This window comes from Oreochromis aureus, linkage group 19, assembly GCF_013358895.1.
Source record: "Oreochromis aureus strain Israel breed Guangdong linkage group 19, ZZ_aureus, whole genome shotgun sequence".
Taxonomy (NCBI): Eukaryota; Metazoa; Chordata; class Actinopteri; order Cichliformes; family Cichlidae; genus Oreochromis; species Oreochromis aureus.
In genome coordinates, this window is record NC_052960.1 from 4823130 (window position 1) to 4842701 (window position 19572).

Genomic DNA, 19572 nt, shown 5'->3' on the forward strand with positions numbered 1-19572 from the left:
TTCTAACAGTTTTTTATTGGCATATATTTTAAAAACCACAAAGGTAGACATGAGTTGCATAGTAGTCATCAACCAGTGATTAAAATCTACTTAATGTACCGAATTAGCCTGCTGTCACGATACTTAATCTTAGCTTGTATAAAAACAATCTGAAGGTTCAACTGAAATACTGAGAAGTTGTGCAGATGTGGTCTAATGCTGTTTTAACTTCAGTTATTCATTTATGTTTACTCAGTACAGGGAGTGCAGAATTATTAGGCAAATGAGTATTTTGTCCACATCATCCTCTTCATGCATGTTGTCTCACTCCAAGCTGTATAGGCTCGAAAGCCTACTACCAATTAAGCATATTAGGTGATGTGCATCTCTGTAATGAGAAGGGGTGTGGTCTAATGACATCAACACCCTATATCAGGTGTGCATAATTATTAGGCAACTTCCTTTCCTTTGGCAAAATGGGTCAAAAAAGAAAGGACTTGACAGGCTCAGAAAAGTCAAAAATAGTGAGATATCTTGCAGAGGGATGCAGCAGTCTTAAAATTGCAAAGCTTCTGAAGCGTGATCATCGAACAATCAAGCGTTACATTCAAAATAGTCAACAGGGTCGCAAGAAGCGTGTGGAAAACCAAGGCGCAAAATAACTGCCCATGAACTGAGAAAAGTCAAGCGTGCAGCTGCCAAGATGCCACTTGCCACCAGTTTGGCCATATTTCAGAGCTGCAACATCACTGGAGTGCCCAAAAGCACAAGGTGTGCAATACTCAGAGACATGGCCGAGGTAAGAAAGGCTGAAAGCGACCACCACTGAACAAGACACACAAGCTGAAACGTCAAGACTGGGCCAAGAAATATCTCAAGACTGATTTTTCTAAGGTTTTATGGACTGATGAAATGAGAGTGAGTCTTGATGGGCCAGATGGATGGGCCCGTGGCTGGATTGGTAAAGGGCAGAGAGCTCCAGTCCGACTCAGACACCAGCAAGGTGGAGGTGGAGTACTGGTTTGGGCTGGTATCATCAAAGATGAGCTTGTGGGGCCTTTTCGGGTTGAGGATGGAGTCAAGCTCAACTCCCAGTCCTACTGCCAGTTTCTGGAAGACACCTTCTTCAAGTAGTGGTACAGGAAGAAGTCTGCATCCTTCAAGAAAAACACGATTTTCATGCAGGACAATGCTCCATCACGCGCGTCCAAGTACTCCACAGCGTGGCTGGCAAGAAAGGGTATAAAAGAAGAAAAACTAATGACATGGCCTCCTTGTTCACCTGATCTGAACCCCATTGAGAACCTGTGGTCCATCATCAAATGTGAGATTTACAAGGAGGGAAAACAGTACACCTCTCTGAACAGTGTCTGGGAGGCTGTGGTTGCTGCTGCACGCAATGTTGATGGTGAACAGATCAAAACACTGACAGAATCCATGGATGGCAGGCTTTTGAGTGTCCTTGCAAAGAAAGGTGGCTATATTGGTCACTGATTTGTTTTTGTTTTGTTTTTGAATGTCAGAAATGTATATTTGTGAATGTGGAGATGTTATATTGGTCTCACTGGTAAAAATAAATAATTGACATGGGTATATATTTGTTTTTTGTTAAGTTGCCTAATAATTATGCACAGTAATAGTCACCTGCACACACAGATATCCCCCTAAAATACCTAAAACTAAAAACTACTTCCAAAAACATTCAGCTTTGATATTAATGTGTCTTTTGGGTTCACTGAGAACATGGTTGTTGTTCAATAATAAAATTATTCCTCAAAAATACAACTTGCCTAATAATTCTGCACTCCCTGTATAGCTGGCTAAATCACACAACTGCATTAACATGGTAAAGTGTAACTCTGTGCTCTCCTGCAGGACAGCCCTCTGAACAGGAATGTGGTTTGGGAGTCCAAAAATAGTGTAGCACTAAGATGCAGGTGCCTTGAGTCACTGAAAGGCATAGAGGGAGTGAAATAGAAGCATTGTTTGCTGGAAATACACAGAGACGGGACTAAAAGCATCTAAAACAAAACCAATCAGATCTAGTCTAATACTTACATATTTAAGAACTTCCAGGCACCCTACTAAATCACAGGAGCCCTACATCAGCAGGTAGGTGAGTCTAATACCTGGTAGTTGTCACTGACAAAGATGTGAACGGGGGACAGGAGCAGCTGAAGCTTTGTCTCCTTGTAGCCCTTTTTCATCTCAAAACACAGCCGCTCCAAGAAGCCGGATGGAGCTTCGGGACCCTCGCTGCTGCAGTGCTGTAGAGCCCAGAGACAGCAAGCAAACATACTGAGTCATCAGCACAGACACACACTGATGGAAACCTACTGACCAAAGATAATGAATATATATAATTGAATGTATACAATCTATCTACATGATGTAAATTTACATTCTTTCATTTTTCTTTTACCAATTAAAACAATATTTAGTAACTGATTACTGTACTTTAAAAGTATGGGTTATTTTGTTCGTCTTACACTTGACTGTTTCCAACTGCAGTGAGTAAATGCTTCATAACCATATTCTGTGCACTAACTCTGCTCCCCACCCCTCGTTCTCAACTACTTGTGTCATCAGTCTTACCACTGGCAGCCGGCCGTGAACTTTGTAGAGGTTAATGAGCACGGTGATGTCCCAGGGCCGCAGGTCAAGGGGATGGATGTCTGAGGTTTCTTTATGTTCGCTGTCCTCCATTCCCAGAGGAGACCAGCCAAGGCCCGAGGAAGTAGAAGTGGACAACACAGGGCTCGACACGGCTTCCTCGAAGTCTGTGTACATGTCATCCTCGCCAAAATAATTTTCCTGTGAGAACAAAATATGAGGGAGATTAGAAAGTTGTTAAAAAAGGGCAACTTTTTCATGATTACATTCCACTTATGCTTATTTGGTGCTTATGTTATGAAGTGTCTATTAATAAATTGGTTCAGTGACTACATAGTAAGTCATAGCAGCTGTATTACTGACTGTAGGATTTCAGTACCTTGATGGAAATCAGAGCTCGGAGCAAAGGCCCATAGAGAATTATTTGAGAATCTGGTGACATTTCCATTTCCACATGAAGTCTGTCAGGGGGCAGCTCTGAGGGGTCAGTGGTTGCCCGACTGTGGGCAGCTGAAGCAGATGTGTGAGCCACTGAGGTGTGTTCTGGGGGCCGCAAGGCCGATAGCATGGATTCCTCCATCTCAGAAACTGGGGAAATAATCAGAGCGAGGTAAAACAACAGTATCTAAACATGAATGTAAAAAATGATGACAGATTTTAAAGAACTCATACTGAGCAGTTAGCTTACATGACTGTTTGAGTTGCTCATCAGCCTTCTGGGGATAAATGGGGTGCCAGGTGTAGTCAATGATAAGCAAAAAGTTGGGCACACTCCAGCAATCTACCCAACCAGATCTGATGCAAGGACGAGAAACATGGACACTCACAGCACAGTCATAATGCTTTATCACCATTTCAGATGGATTTTACACTTTATCGTTTGCTTCATGACCCGTTCATCCGAGGACACAGCAGACGCAGCAAATAGGTCACGCCTGATTTCTCCGTAGCACACAGCGTGCTGGCCCAGAAAGTATTCGATCGTAACCTCCCAGGGGGTTAGTGGGTGTCTGACAGTGCTGCGCCTGTGGGTCATGTATAATAAATGATCTGGATGTTGGTTATCATGTACCCAGTGCACAAGGCATGTGCATGTGCTGCCTAAATAGCAAAGGATCTTTACAATCTCTTTAAACTCCCACTGACTGAGTGGTTTACACATTTGCATAACAAGCCCCGGTTCAATTCCTAGTTTGTCAACACTGATCTCACATAGCTCTAATGTGAGCAAAACACATAACCTGCTGAGTTCTGACAAGAAAAGCATTTCAAAAAATGTCCTTCTCTTAAAATGTAATTTATTTTCTTCTATATTCTCAAGTTCACAGAACTGAAAATAAATTTGAGGATTCATCAGTGATTTGTTAGCATCTGTAAGAAATATCACAATACAAGATAATTTCGGAGCTTGATAAATAGGTAAGTTAGCTTTTAAACCTTGCTACACATCCATACATACATCTTTGTGGGGCTAGGAGTCTAACCAGACCTCTTTCTCCTCAGTCACCTGCACCAACCCCTCTAATTAGACACAGAGACTTGATGACAGCCAAAAGACAATATCTCCAGTGTATCCTGGGAAAGTTCGCCATGACTGAAATACCTCATCTGGGGGGCATAGCACTCAGACACCTGAAGCACCTCAGCTGCCTCCTTTTGATGTGGAGGAGTAGCTGCTCTACTCTGAGCTCCTCTCGAATGACCGAGCTCTTCACCCTATCGCTAACCGAGAGCCACAGACATCCTTTGGTGGAAGCTCATTTCAGCAATTTCTTTCTTTCGGTCACTACCCACAGCTTGTGGCCGTACATGGAAAAATAGATTGACCATTAATCACAGCTTCTCTTTTCACGCTCCGCTCTCTCCTCTCCACCTCAGACCAGTACAATGCTTGGGTAAGGCTTACACATATAAGAACATTTAGATAGTACAGCAGCAGCACACCACTTCTTTATGTCATCAGAGGAAAACAACATCTGCACAGAAGGTAGAATCATTCTGGAAACAAGTGCTGTGACCAGATGCAGGTAAAAATTACGGCACTGTATTAAAACAAAGCTCCGTGGGGAGAGAAAAAGATAACAGCTGATGAGAAGAACAGTTTGGTGCCTTTTTTAAAATGTGGGTATAAAATCTTTGAGGTTGTTCCACAGCAAACAAAACAAAAAGGAAAGCATGTATCACGCCATTTCTGGATTCAAATTTTAATTCATGCAGTGAATAAACTAAAAAAAAAAAAGAAAAAAGAAAAAAAGAAATGGCGTAAAGAAAAAAAGGAGACCTCAAAATCCCCCATCACCTACTTCAAGAAATACAAACTGAAGCTTTTGGAACAGCCCGCGCATTACTCTGCTCTGAACATCACTAAAAATTTGATGTGCAGCCCTTAAACATGTGCGTGCAAGACACCCTAAAATATCTCAGAACACAGAGACATGCAAGTAAGAGTGGCTGACATTTCCTAAATCGAGAATAGAAACACCCTCGGGGGTTAAAACAAAAAACAAAAAGGAGGGTTTGTGAGATGTGATATCTGTAAGCTATCCACGCTTTTACAATTACTGTTCATGAAATAACAAGATATGACTGCAACAGTGCAAGGCTTATTTTTCATTTTTAATGTCTGTATTTACTGCTTTTGACTTAAATGGCACACAACTGCAGCTTCATCTTGCATAAGATGTATTCATGCAATTCAAAAGGTCCCTTTCCTGAGCAGAAACGAGCTCCATTAAAAAAAAGTCTTCTTCATGTCACTTCAAACCAACATGGCAGCAACAACTGATCAGACCACAGCATGAAAAGTGCAGGTTAGTGCTACTCTTACTTGAAATTACCACCTAGTATCTTTTTACCTCAGAAGTAAGAGATGTGAGTCAGTGTTACGGTGGTGAGTCATCATGCTCTTTGCTAACGCACTCACTTTGTTCCCCCACAACTAGAGAGAAACGATTCCCGGCCTTAACTCACTCTGCACGGGTGATGTTCCTCCACCTCGACTTGGCGGGTTTCGGAGGGGGAGCTCCTTGATTCTCCCCTGGCATGAACATGTCTGGCGGCAGCTTCATGTTCTGGTAGTCTTTGGCCAGGGTGAGGAGGGGGCAGCGGCTCGGATGGCACTCTGGCAGGGAAAGTCGCATGTCTGTATCTTCCGCCTGAGGAGGACAAAGTACGTGAACATTAACGCACCTGCACCCGCACCCGCGTTCTGGAGTCACATTTGTGAGTACATAGCAAATAAATCTGTATCTATAAAATACTGCTTTGAAATGTTTTTTAAACAAGAAAATCCTTTACAACTACATAAAAAATATGGATATTTATTTTTGGAATAAACTATAAACCGATTCACTCACCTTTAAGCTGAAGCGGGTATGGCAGGTGGTTGGAACAAACTCATTGAAAGGCAAAGTGAAGTCTATATTGAGCGTCTCGCCGCAGGCTGCTAGGTAGACTATAGAAGATCAATAATGCAATTGATTAGATTGCTGTCCTCCTAGGATTAAGTAGAGTATACATATACTGTAAGATGTATCATGACTTAATAGAGTTAAAATGCCTTGGACATTAGCTGCCAACGTTAAAGAGGTATTAAAGCATCGATTGCCTTCGTGGCTCTAACTGGATGTTTTTCTTATACTTTTATCTCACAGTGTATACATAACAAGCATAAACAGCAGGTTTATTTGACACACTGTAGAACTGTATCACTATTATTACAAAGGCTCTGTGTTATTTCACATACACATAACTTCCTTTAAAATGACACATGCAGCAAGGTACGTCCTAACAAATCAGGACATCGTTAAACACATTTGCAGTAAATATTCAGTATGAGGCTTTTAAACTTCTAGGCTTATCTAATTAACATCCTATCAATCTAATCTTTTTATAACCTTACAGTCCCTTCATTTCAATTACTAGTTTAACTTGCCGAGAATGAATGCTCGACCGGTAAAGTGACAGTTACTCAGAGAGCACACCTACTCAAGATGTTTTTTAAACACATTAAAGTGATTTCATGAAAACATTTCATTTAAAATGAACATCAGCTGTTCGGTAGATCTTTCTTACCATTCTCCTGCTGTTTGGTGGAACAGTCAATCCAGTTGTGTTGGTTTGCTGCCCAGATCATCTCAAACTGGTGGAAAAGGATCTTGAACTTCCAGGAATACGGCACGAACGAGTAGATGTCAGGGGCGCTGTCACTCGCCCAATCCTGGATCAAATCTAAAAAAGAAAGGGAAAAGAAAAAGTGACTCTCTCAGACACATTTCTTTCAAGATTGTCTGGGATTTCCTGATGTGTCACACATGGCCAAATAAAAGAATCGGAAATTTTGCTCACCAGTGAAGAAGCTTTTCTGGGCGTAGATGAAATGGTACGTGGCTTTGTACACTTCAATCTCACACTGCCACGACTGGGGCATGTTCCATACCCGGGGGTAGCTGGCTATCACATGGAACTAAAAAAAATGGCAAAGACAAAACAAATGTTAACCTTTGAGACACCTTGTGCGTATGCAACATTAGTCTCTGCTTTGGCTCCTCTCTCCTTGAATGCTGAGGGAGCTGAAATGTAATAACTTTCGAGTATCTCTCCAAAACGTCAAGTGAAAAGCCTCGTTGCTGATTGCCTGCTACTTACAGCCAACATCTCAGCCTCCAGAAGGGTCCTGTACTGCATGCTGCTGGTGGTGTCCACATGAAGCAGCTGACCTTTGATGGTGGGAGAGTAGCCTGAGGGCACAAGCAGAAAAGCAATCATCTTTCAAAAGCTAGAGCTACGGTTAAGTTCTTGGAAATATTGTCATTTACCAAAGCTGCTTATGTTAACTTCTGGGAACAGAGGTGAGCACTGACATAATTTCATCTGCTCTGTGTGACAAATCGTTAGATCTCAAAAACTATGGGTGCTTTCAAGGTGAGACAAAGGTTTGGCTGTGGAGCAGTTTTATAATGTTGCTTTAGTTCATTGAGGTTTGCAGTCATTTGTTTATGCACAGCTTTTCAGTCATGCTGAGGTCTGAACTTTGACTGGGCCGTTGCAACCTTGATTCTTTTCTTTTTTTAACTTGTAGTTTTGCAACTGTGATGGGAATGACTGTCCTGTTGCATGACCCAGGTGTTAGCTGTTTCATGGCCTCACATTTGACTCTAGAATACTTTGGTATACAGAGGAGTTCATGGTCAACTCTATGATTTCAACGTGGCCAGGTCTGGTTGTCCTTTTTACTGAGGACAAAATAATGATTCTGATGAAATGATAAAATCTTCACTTTACAGTTACACAAGTTCACTGACTTCTTACTTATGAAAATACTTAATTATCAGAGTTCCTGAAGTCAAAAGTTGTTAACAAAGTTCCTTACAGGCCATGACTTAACAAATGCTGACAAACCTCAGTCTGTGTGCAGCACACAGAAGAGAGGAGCTGAGTAGTTGCAGCTTAAGCTGCAGCTTAGCATTGCACGGTTAACCTCAATCACATAGACCAATGAGTGATTACTTTCGGCAATCATTCAGCAATCTTTAATAAGCGATTAGTCATTTACTAAATAAGGAAGCAGGAGTTAAGTTAAAACTCTTGTTTAAATGTCTTCAGTTTATTTTTCAAACTATTTTTATATTTGTGAAATCATTCATAAGAACAGTGTTGTGATAAGATGCATTATGTAACTAAACTGTATTTAAAAGTTTAGTTACAGAAAAAAGGAAAAGAAAACAATCTCCAGGTCTTGGGCCTGGCAGGTGGCTGGCTCACTGAGTAATATCACAAAACAAAAGTGCATGTAATGTAATTTTAGAATTTTTACAGTGCAATATATAAGAATGATTTCCATAATAGTAAACCTACACTCTACACACTAACGTACCAAATATTTTAATAGTTTAAATTCATTACAGCCCCTAATTTGAATTTAACTTGAATGGAGGATGTTGCACAATTTACATTGGTTCACTTTAAGAAAAAAAATCATTTTTAGGAAAAAAAAAAAAGAAGAGTGAATTATGATTCATTAAATAACTGAATAAACTGCAAAATTAAATTTAGCACACTTAAACATTATTGAGAAATGAATTTGATGAATATCAATGGTAATAAATATCTGGAATAATAATAAAAACAGAGATACCCTCATCTTCATCATTAGCCATACTATAAGCAGGTTGAAGAATCCATCGCTGAACACTTAAATGAACTTATAGTGAGATCTGATAAAGCTGCTTATCATACGAGCAGTTCAGCCATTATTAAGTGTAAAAGATTATTACTACATGATGAGAAAACTGCTGCGTGCGCCTACATTAACCAGAACTGACCTTGAGCCAGGGGGATATTTGCTGATGTGAACACTCATATTTTGGTCTACTGCTGGTATTTGAATGAAACACACACTTACCATTCTCTCCCACAGTCATGGGGATGTTGACTTCCAGGTAAGAGCCTGCACCTACATTCACATGAATGGCATTGGTTTCCTAGTAACAGGGATGAAGATGTATCAGAAGAGAGAGAAAGCAAGCAGCAATATCATACATGCTGTCAAATTATGAGTGGGCGCTTCAGAGAATAAAAATACAAGAAAGAAAAAAAAATCACCTAATCTGAAGAGAAACGTGTTCAAAAGATGTAATAAAATGACAATCTTTCCTGACTCGAGCAATTTTAGGTTTTTATTCAACATGTATTAATGGTGTTATTTAGTATGCACTTCACATGCTTTGTGAAGATCCCTGCACTGCTCCAGGAAGAAAATATGAAAAAGCATAAAACATGAACCAATATCAATAGCTCAAACATGGTGAGATATAAAGACAAAGATGAGGAGAGCAGCAGGGAGAGGAGTAAAGATCAAAGAGTTTGGCAGGGGAAAAAAAGCAGACAGGAGAGAGAGCAAGAGTCACCCTGTTTTTGGTGAAAAGCAGATCGATGGTGGCGTCAGCAATGATGTTCATGCGAAGCTCGAAGGCCTGGATCTGCCTGGGTTTTCCTGGCTGTGCAACCTCAGTTGCCTTCATGGCCTGGTAGTCTGCAGGCAGGAAGAACTTCCACAGACAGTCCCTGAGAAAGGTAAAATCATATTATAGAGCCAAGTCTAAAGACTTACAAGTGTGAACCAATCATACCATCGGGGTGTTACAATTAAAGACTTGATGACCCCCACCCCCTTTCAGCCAGTTTCTACTGGCACATCTCTGAGCTAAACTGGCCAGTAAATCAGGAGTTTTCTTTCAGTCATCAATCAAAACGAAACCCCATCAGTTTCGATTGGCTGCCTTCCAGAAGCCAGCCCTCAGCAAATACTGGAGCCGGATTTAATTTCTTTCCTGGTTCATGAGCAATAGGTCACCATCTCAAACACATTCACTCATGTTTTAGTTGGAATGAAATCCAAAATATGGAAGTGCATAATGACCCTGAAAACAACTTCAGCAAGCAGGCAACAAACAGCTTTTTATGTGAACACAGGAACACAGTCTATTCAGTGAGTAAGAATTTCACACAATGTTCAGAGATTTAAGGCAATAAAGAGATGGACACAGCATCAGTGCGCAGCCTACTGTTTGCAGAAGTTTTTAATGCCTAGTACTTTGTGATGGCCTCCGCAGACAATCTCCAACTTCATGGAGTGCAGCTGATGACGCTTTTACTCGGTAGCCTTGGTGAGCTCAACAACACATGAAAAGGAGTTACGCTCCAGTTCTCCAGTTCATACCACATCACTGTAAATATGCTTGAAAGTATAACTGGGCCAGGGCTAATATGTTTGGGCAGCTCACCCAAGGAAATTCTGTGTGTGCAATAATAAGTTTGTGGTATTACAGTGGCAAAATCCTGAGGAGGACCTCTACGAACTACAATTAAAAACAGAGATATCTTTAAAACTAATACCTCCAACTGTCAGCTTGTACTCTAAAAACCTATTAGCTCAGGTTTCATCTTGCTGATTTTGTTTTGTCCATCTGTACTCACCTCTGGCGGTCTGCCCAGGGCCCATAGTTGAAGTCAGTTCCTTTCCCACAGACGATGTCCAGACCCCAGCAAGGAGGCAGGTCCTGCAGCTTATCATCCTCACTGCTCGTCTCTGCTTCCTCGCCACTCTCCTGCTCCACAGGAACCAGACCTGGACACATACACAGTGAAAACGTCAAAACCTGGGTATCAGCAGAAGGCTGAACAAAAATACACAACTGCACTAAAAACAATCATGAATATGCTTTAATAGAGACAGCATACTGGCTGGGAAATTTTACATTTAGTGTCAGCAGCTATTAGTTATTCATGTTTCTGTGTTAGCACAGAAATCTCAGTGGATGTGTGCAAGCATGAGCTTACCTGGTTCATCTTGGTAATAGTAGATGTCAACATCATTGGACTGCATCACAACAAAGCCCTCTCCCATCAGTCTGGGGGGTCTAGATGAGAAATTCACAAAATGACAATTCAGGGACAAATATGTTAAACAGACTCAGAACTCTGTGGCCTATTCTACTATACTGTGAACCCATGATCTTTTAATGCAATGCAATGCAATGCAATTCAGTCTCAGCATAGTTGAAAGAGAGACATTCACTTGGCAGCATAATTGAGTAAAAAACAAGAGTAATTAAAATAAAATTGTTCTAAGGTAACAAAAATCTTCTACTTGTGTTTTGTACAAACCAGCAGAAAAATATAAACCCTGTCTCATCCTGTCTGTGCTTAACATTCACACCATATATATGCATGCTGCAGGATAAATGAGAAGCACTACGGAAAGAGCGCCGCATAATGAGCCAATCTTTTGCAGTCATTATAATATGCTTAAAGAAACAAGTGGAAATAAAGAAATAGGATATTCTTCAAGCCGAGTTATTTTTTGGGCTACAACTCCTCTAAAAATGCTTTGAGGTAAAAAGTTTTATTATCAACAACACTGTTGAAATACTGTTTATGTGCTTATCTTTGTTAGATGACTTGAACTCACTCATCATTCTGCATGCCCAGGTAGCGAGGACTGGGAACCAGCATGACCCGCACATTCTCCAGTGAGCCTTTGACAATGTGCATGTACTGGTCCAAGTGGCTGGAGGGAGGTTTGGTGGCATACGTCAGGCAGGCGTCCTCAAAGTTCATGCACAGAGTCTGTGGGAGGTAGTGGTTCCCAAATGCCAAGCGACCCTACAAGACAGCAAACACACATTATTTCTTTCACAAATGGTAATACATGCCCCTAAAAGGTTTTGAGACATTCTTAGGTACTTACAGTGCTGATGTTAACTTTGATGACGGGAATGAGGGACCGCCAAGATGATGACGGATCCTGACTTTCAGCTTTAATGTTGACACTACACAAGAAACGGAAGACAGTTTCACGATCTTTAAGTAGAGGTGTGATTCTAGTCAGCTCACTTCATTTGACTGTCAGCAGGAAACGACAACAGCTCTGTTCTGTCTGCACTCCTAATCCACTTGGTAACAACAGATAGAAAAGGGTGTGAGATTATGCAGCTTTTTCAGCAGCTGTTTATCATTCACAACCACAGCACTAAATATGCTCTCGCACTCATTTCTGTTCTGCTGAACTGAAACCATAGAGACATGCTGGTGAGAAAATATATAAAGCTGTACTCCTAACAATGTTATCACAGTTAAAAAACAAAATATACACTTTTTTAAAAATTGTAAACAAGCATTTAGACCAGGGGTGGGCAATCTCAGTCCACGAGGGCCGGTGTCCCTGCAGGTTTTAGATCTCACCTTGGGTCAACACACCTGAAACACATGATTAGTTCCTTACCAGGCCTCTGGAGAACTTCAGGACATGTTGAGGAGCTAATTTAGCCATTTAAATCAGCTGTGTTGGTTCTAAAACCTGCAGGGACACCGGCGCTCGTGGACTGAGATTGCCCACCCCTGATTTAGACTGTTGCATGTGTTCTTTTTGTTTCAGCTATAGCCAAAAACTGACAAGTCATCCAAAGACATTTTTATTTGATTTTAAGGTAACACAACTAGAGAAGTTAGCGTTTACCAATCAACAACTTAGAAACTTCAAATAAGACTCATTTCCAAATAATATTAACACTGGATAAATAGCAAAGCTGCCTGATGATGCCATAGTTATACCTTTCCAGTGTCTTGTTTCTGTCCTCTCGCCCCCTCTCTTCATCTTTTTTGGGCCTTTGAAGCGTGGGTTCCAGTCCAAAGGTCTCCTGCAGTCGTGCGTAGAGGTCAGTCCGGTTATAGACATGGAACTCAAAGCCATTGACAGTCACGTAAAGCCTCGTCTCTGCCTTGGGATCTGATGCAAAAAGACAGACAACTCAGAACTCAAGGTGATGTTTCCACACTAGTCATTGCTAGTTGTAAATAGAAACTAGCTCAGTTAGAAAAGTTGCATCTTGATAGTCAAACATAGATAAGCTAAGAATTCCAATATATAAATATATTTTTTCTGTGGTGGACTAACATATGCATTTAAAAGTTTAATCTAAGCAGTCATCAAATACTTCCCTACTCACCATGTTGTTTCTGTTTTGGATTATACATTTTCCACCAACGAAATATGAGAAAGCCGTCCTGTATCCTGTAACACACACAAACAACAATCAGCATGAAAATTATAAGATAAGAGTGGGACGGATGGAGGAGAAGCAACAACAGAAACATCGGTCAGATTACCTGATAGACATGTCTTGGTTGATGTAGTAGACATCTCTGAACATGACCTTCCCTGACAGCACAGAGAAGGAGAAGGAGCCTGTGCACAAAGGCAAAGTTCAACAGTGTTAGCATGTTTTAACAATGGCAATATAAAGTGTTGGTTTTACTATTAAACCGTACTAGTAACATCCTGCAAAATTCTTTGGATTTGATTGCAATGTCTTCAATTCATGCCTAACCAGTTAAATGAAACACTACAAAACTGCAATTAAAGAATTATAAAAGCTCTGGTACAATAACAGGAGCATGGGTGTTGCTGGGATATTTAATCGCACTTTCACTCTTATCAAAGAGAGAGAAAAAAAACCCCAAAAAACAATTTTAATTACGATCTAAATCAGCAAGTGGGTCAGAGTCTGTCACTGAGTGAGAAAGATGAATTTGAAAGCTCGAACATGATTTCCTGTTAATAATCTCTTTTGGCTCATAACATGTCTTTCTCAGTTTCAATTACTTCATGCAAACAGAGCGACAGCATCTGAGTGCTTCATGCATTATCATTCAAGGTAACACTTCCTCACACTGGTGGAATTTCTTTCCACTGACTGACGAGACAATGTCTAACTTGCTCCAAAAATCCACACAGAACCACAAAGGCTAATGCCTTCCTGTAAATTCATGCAGGATTGAACTGAAGCCAAATGATGGCGAAACACACCCGAGGCATGTTTGAACCTGCTTAACACCTGCCACAAATATGTCAGTAAAAAGTGTACATTCTCTTTATCTGGATAGAAAAGACAATCGCAAACAAAAGGGTGACTGCTCAGTTTGTACCAGCATATGTTGACAAAGAGATGTCAACTACGCTTTGCTCTTCTCATTAAACTTTCATGCTGTCTTTGTTGTCATTTTGCACTTCTCATTCATGCAGTCAGTCAGGTTCAATTTTGTGTTTGTGTTTAATTGATATGCGTTTTTGAAAGAGAAGCTCACATCCTAAAAACTAAGTGAGGTTTCACTGGATTGTGGATTGTGTCACCCACGTTTAGAAACTCAGTCTGGTTTTGTTTGCTCAGACTCTGTGGATATAATCACTGAGAGAACCTGGCTCATCATGAAATATTCAGCAGATTGAGTTAACGCCTTCAACTGAAAGCTTCCTCCTCCCTATTCATCACTGTGCCACAGAGCTCCTGGTGAACACACCGATGTGAATGTAGCCATCCTTGTAGAGTCTGTTGATGATGAGGGTGAGAATGAGGCCAATGTTGCGTGAGTTGTAATAAGTTAAATAGATAATCCATCCACAGGACAGAATGGTGGCTGAAAGAGGAAAGAAAGAACATGATTTCAGTCAGTAAAATTAATTTTAAGGGTAACAGAAGGTTCTGTCTGCTTGTAAACATAAAAATTTAGTAGGCCAACACTTTCAAATATAATCACAATGCTTGATTAATTTCTGTTGGGTCAAATTCTGCAGCAGCACAGCATGAGTACTAGTAACACATTAGGAACCCCACCTGAAAGTACTCTGTTTCCTTAGGGATTATAATAGTAATGCAGATGGAATTCATATACACTCCATTTCACCTGCTTTAGTGCAAATTCAGGTGAACCTGCTCTTCTCTATAAAAAGATGGGGCTCCACTATCAAACATGACAAAGAAATAGGTTTAATAAATTATTTAACATATATACATATACATATATATATATATTCATTAGTGACTGAAAGCTTAAACTCAAAGGACACCTGCTTTTAAAAAGTTGATCTAGGACTATACTCAGTCCTAGAGCTCAGTACAGCAAAACGTCCAACATGTCAAGAGAACACATAAACTTACTGTAAACTGAGCTGAATCATTGCTGAGTCATTGCTATGCATTCAACGCTGAGTATAAAGGCCAAAAAAATGCCCTTTGTGTGCAGTGAATTGAATTAAATTGCACTCTCATAAAGGTGCATCGATTGAAATAATATTACTGCTGCAAAGCCAATATTTGCAACTGGCAGGTTAACCAACACTGAATTTAACAAAGCTACACATACAAATTAAGTGTCTCCATAAAAATTTTACTACTGACCAACAAGAAGCCAGATGAAGTTGGAATCATGCTTGGTAAGGAAATTATCCAGATCCACAAAGCTGGGGAAGGTGCTTTCATTGGTTTTGGCAGCATGTCCATCCATGGCTACAGGCTCACAGTCTGATGTCTAAAACTGAAATGATCAAATGTCAGATTACTTTCACTGGCACATGAACATGTTTAAGTATGCAATGAACTACATTACTGTAGAAAAAGACAAATACTATCAAAAGTGACTTGTTACAACCATCATGCAGATAAATACAAGATTAAACTTTTTTTTCCCTTTAGAAACGTCTCTGCATCCACAAAACAACACAGCTGCCTCCTCAGGGGGGTGAGTCAACAACTTAAAATTATTCTTGGAAATTACAGGAACTGTTTTGGTACATAGAGTTCCAGATTTCCAGAGGGGCCTTCCACTTTCTCAGAGCACAATTTGAAAGCCAGCATCCGTGGAAGCACGGGATGGTATTAGTGGTCACTACATGAACATTTTGCACATCCATGAAGAATAAATTCTGAACAAGCTTTGGAAGTTTTAAAGAAATTCTGGCATCCAGATGTCTTTTGTAGGCAATGGCTTGAAACTTGTTCAAACTATATCCTGGACGTTATAAGTCTGAACTGGATGTCTAGACTTGTTAAGAGCTGAAAAGTTTAGACTCATTGTGAAAAAACAACAAAGGAAGTCCTGAAGAGCTAGGCAACTAAGGTCCTGTTTCCAGTCTTGCTAAAATCAGCAATAATGCAAAAAACTAAATATGTCTTAGTCACAACTGCACCACACTCAAAATGACTCATTAAAAAAAAAAAAAAGATGATAATAATAACAATAATAATTAAGTTTCTAGCTCTAATATATTTTCCTTTAAAATTCTTTAATATAGAGTTTAAATAAGTCACAATTTTTTGCTTTTCTGCTTTTATTTACATTTTACGGTGTCTTAACTATTTCGCAAACTGTGTCATACATAATGATAAACAATGTGCGTTATCAAAACTGCTGCATCCACACTGCAAGTTACATGTTAGAACTACACTATGTCTACACTTGCATCACATAAAATCTGCCAGATTAATTTGCAAATATAATTCTGTAAGAGAAGAAAAATAATAAACGAGATGAAGGAAGAATGGTGGGCAAAAGGATCATTACTTATTTCATCTTATATCCTGTGGTCATATCCCTCCAAGTTATAGTTCACATCACGTAGACATTGTCACACATTAGAACTTAACAGTCAGCACGTAGATTTTCCAAAACTGTGTTTGTGTCGGGTCACAATGCCCGTGAACCTTGGCTCCTAAAATCTAATCAGTTCATCCGTGAGTCCCAATGGACTCATGTACAGACAGGCAAGCCCAAAGCATGAAAATAATACAATTAGCATTAGTTATTAGTATATAGTTAACTTACTGTGAAGTTTTCTTTAAGACTTCAAACCAGTTACATGATGCATATTTCCAGTACATTACAGTACAGTATGGATAACACGATGCACAATCATAATTAGCTAAATGTGTAACTACTTTGCATGCTGTGGCTCATTCAGTGATTTGTATTTTGCTTCAAGGATTATTAGTGAGAGGACGCTGGTGAAAAGCTCATGTGTGCCCGTGTATGCTGTGATCTCAGTCACCCCATGCTTAAAGGCTTCAGTACTGTACACACAAACACAAATCCTCATCTAATCCACCCCAAACATTGTTGGCTGTAAAACCAGTGAGATGAAAACAATCCCAGCACTATTCCAACAGAAAACACAGTTTCTAAAAGTTTCTTTCTGACAGATACTACATGTAACTACATGTGTTTGCTTGTCACATTTGACAAACTTTAAATTAACAGAAGTTCCTGATCCCACATGGACTTTAAATCAGCTACCTGCTAGATGCGAATCCAGCTGTGGCTGTCGGTTTCTTTTCTGAAGCAAATGATAAGGAAATGGGCAAAAGATCCTTTAGGTCATTGTGTTCAAACCTGCCCACATTCCAGAATCTTACTTCCTGGCTAGCCTACCATGATTCCTTATCATAAAGCTTACTTCACTCTTCTGTATATCCAAAACACACAGAAAGAGTACTAACAGCAAACAGAAAGAGAGATTATATTTCTCTCATATTATCTTCTCTTCATCAGCTCCCTATTAAATCGAGAAGTGATATTAAAAATTTTTCTTCTAACATACAATTTCCTCAATGATCATGTTCCCATCACATTAAAGTCATCATAGCATTACATTATGATGATGCACTCAGCATTTCTTCTCCCCTCTCATCTTTTCATATCACTCCTGATGTGAGATTTACACTCTCATGTTAAAGCAACGCATTAAAACGGCAACCTCTCTAAAATACTTCACTGTAACTCACACCATATATTCTGACATGCATTTCCAGCTACTACAACTACGACTTCTGCTGCTATTTTTAAAATCAAATGAAAAAGAAGGGATCAACTTCACTTGATAAACCACAGAACATATAACCACTTGCCAAAGCTAAAACATAGACTCTATCTGTTAAGAGTAAATCACATTGTGCATGGTTGCCTGAACCATTAATTTAACAAAGAAATCTCAATGATCATCACCTTTAAAATATTCTTACTGACAAACACATTACCCACATTCATACAAAACAAAGTATGATGTTTAAATCATATGTTTAAAGAAAACTGTATTCTGGAAATACACAGACTACCCATCCATTCCTGTAGGGCAAGTTCAGGTTTTACAATCTAGCATAAGATATGAGATGCTGGCCTTCAGGAAATATCAGCGCTGGCAATCAGTGACTCATAATTGTTCTCTGCAAGCTCAGTGTTTTCACTTTAGGTTCATAATGGTGACTAGATTAGAGCAAGAAGCCATCACCTGAAGTAAACACCCATCAGTCTTTAGTTTGTATACAACAATTATGGTAACTAACTTTTTCATGCCAACGACCATTCAATGGGCACACTGAGCAGAACTACTGCATAATTCAGTACATGGGGGGGACACACACCCCTCTATTCTTCATTAAAGAGATGCATTATAAAAGTATCCACATTTTCACACAACAAGCAGATGAACAATACGCTGGGATGTCAGAAAAAAGTCCAATTGAAGTCTCTTCCTATACTTAGTGAGTCTACTGTCATTGAGCATTCATTACAATTTCAGATCCTAGTAGATATATGCAGGTACAAAACCCTGTTATAACTAAACAGTACTGTTTTATGTCTAATTCATTAGTCACTTACTTACTGATAAAAGTAACTCATAAGTATGAGGACATCATTTATCAACCACCAATGCACCTGTTCATAACATCGATATTTTTATTTAGGAGGGATTATAAATTATAGCTTATGGGATTCTGACAACAAAAAAAACAAAGGTACACAAACAATCGAGGCGCACTGTCCCATTGCTATAATTGAAAAAGAATATACAGAGAATCAATAGCTAAGATGACTGGCAGATTAAAAGCCCCAAAATATGTCCATTAATTTGATTATTAGCATTATATTCGCGCAAACAGGTAACCAAAAGAGCAATTAAAACGTTTTAACGTTTAACCCAAATAAATGTGGGACTGCAAGATGATCCGAATGTGGCAAAAAAAATGGGGAAGTTGTCTGGCAGTTTGTCTTTGTTGACAGAGGTAATGACATACATAAAAGGACATCGCTGCATCATTTTATAGAAGGCTATGAATTGGAGGGAAAAGATAAACAAGGTCAGGAGTGAAACGATTACTCACTCCAGCTCAGTGTAATCTGGAATCCAGAGACACCTGAAACTAACCACACACCTAGCTAATCCCAAGTCTTGAGCAATTTCCTGAGCGTTACCTACAACAACAAAAAACTGTTGTTGAATTTAACTTCTCTTCTTTTTAGACATTCGTAGCAAAAGGCCGAGTTACTGTTTTGTCCTCTGCGATCAGCCTGCTTCTTCGCTAATGACGTATTAAGCCATTAATTTAAGAGCCGCTCAGTATCATAACGTTAGCACTGAGGTTAGCTAGCATGCTAATGACAGCAGGCCGCGCCCTCCAACTTCTCCTTTTCTGAATTGTGAAAACAAAACAGCTGGTGCTCCTTACATACCTTAATATTCTCAGTAAAGCATGGGGTTTCATCTTTGCTCCAGTTAGTCCGGAGTTTCTGTCCTTTAGTCGTGTCGGAGATGGCCACAGCTAGCATGCCCGGTGTGTAATATTTACCTGCCAGGCAGACGACCAGTTA

General features: G+C 39.8%; 1 protein-coding gene across 8 annotated transcripts in view; it reads right to left on the bottom strand.

Moving 5' to 3' along the window:
* kiaa1109 (KIAA1109 ortholog) overlaps window positions 1-19572 on the bottom strand; it is a 74740-nt gene extending 55168 nt beyond the window's left edge. For all 8 annotated transcript variants that reach the window (XM_039603697.1, XM_039603703.1, XM_039603702.1 and 5 more), the window contains exons 1-21: window positions 19435-19572; window positions 15330-15465; window positions 14452-14568; window positions 13261-13339; window positions 13101-13165; window positions 12706-12880; window positions 11843-11924; window positions 11564-11757; window positions 10933-11012; window positions 10570-10720; window positions 9501-9657; window positions 8996-9074; window positions 7240-7331; window positions 6940-7057; window positions 6667-6822; window positions 5949-6046; window positions 5563-5747; window positions 3281-3387; window positions 2972-3180; window positions 2575-2793; window positions 2109-2246 (exon numbers count right to left, since the gene is read on the bottom strand). In XM_039603697.1, the coding sequence (XP_039459631.1) occupies window positions 2109-2246; window positions 2575-2793; window positions 2972-3180; window positions 3281-3387; window positions 5563-5747; window positions 5949-6046; window positions 6667-6822; window positions 6940-7057; window positions 7240-7331; window positions 8996-9074; window positions 9501-9657; window positions 10570-10720; window positions 10933-11012; window positions 11564-11757; window positions 11843-11924; window positions 12706-12880; window positions 13101-13165; window positions 13261-13339; window positions 14452-14568; window positions 15330-15435 (2607 nt within the window). In that variant the 5' untranslated portion in view covers window positions 15436-15465; window positions 19435-19572. The remainder of the gene's footprint in view (window positions 1-2108; window positions 2247-2574; window positions 2794-2971; window positions 3181-3280; window positions 3388-5562; window positions 5748-5948; window positions 6047-6666; window positions 6823-6939; window positions 7058-7239; window positions 7332-8995; window positions 9075-9500; window positions 9658-10569; window positions 10721-10932; window positions 11013-11563; window positions 11758-11842; window positions 11925-12705; window positions 12881-13100; window positions 13166-13260; window positions 13340-14451; window positions 14569-15329; window positions 15466-19434) is intronic.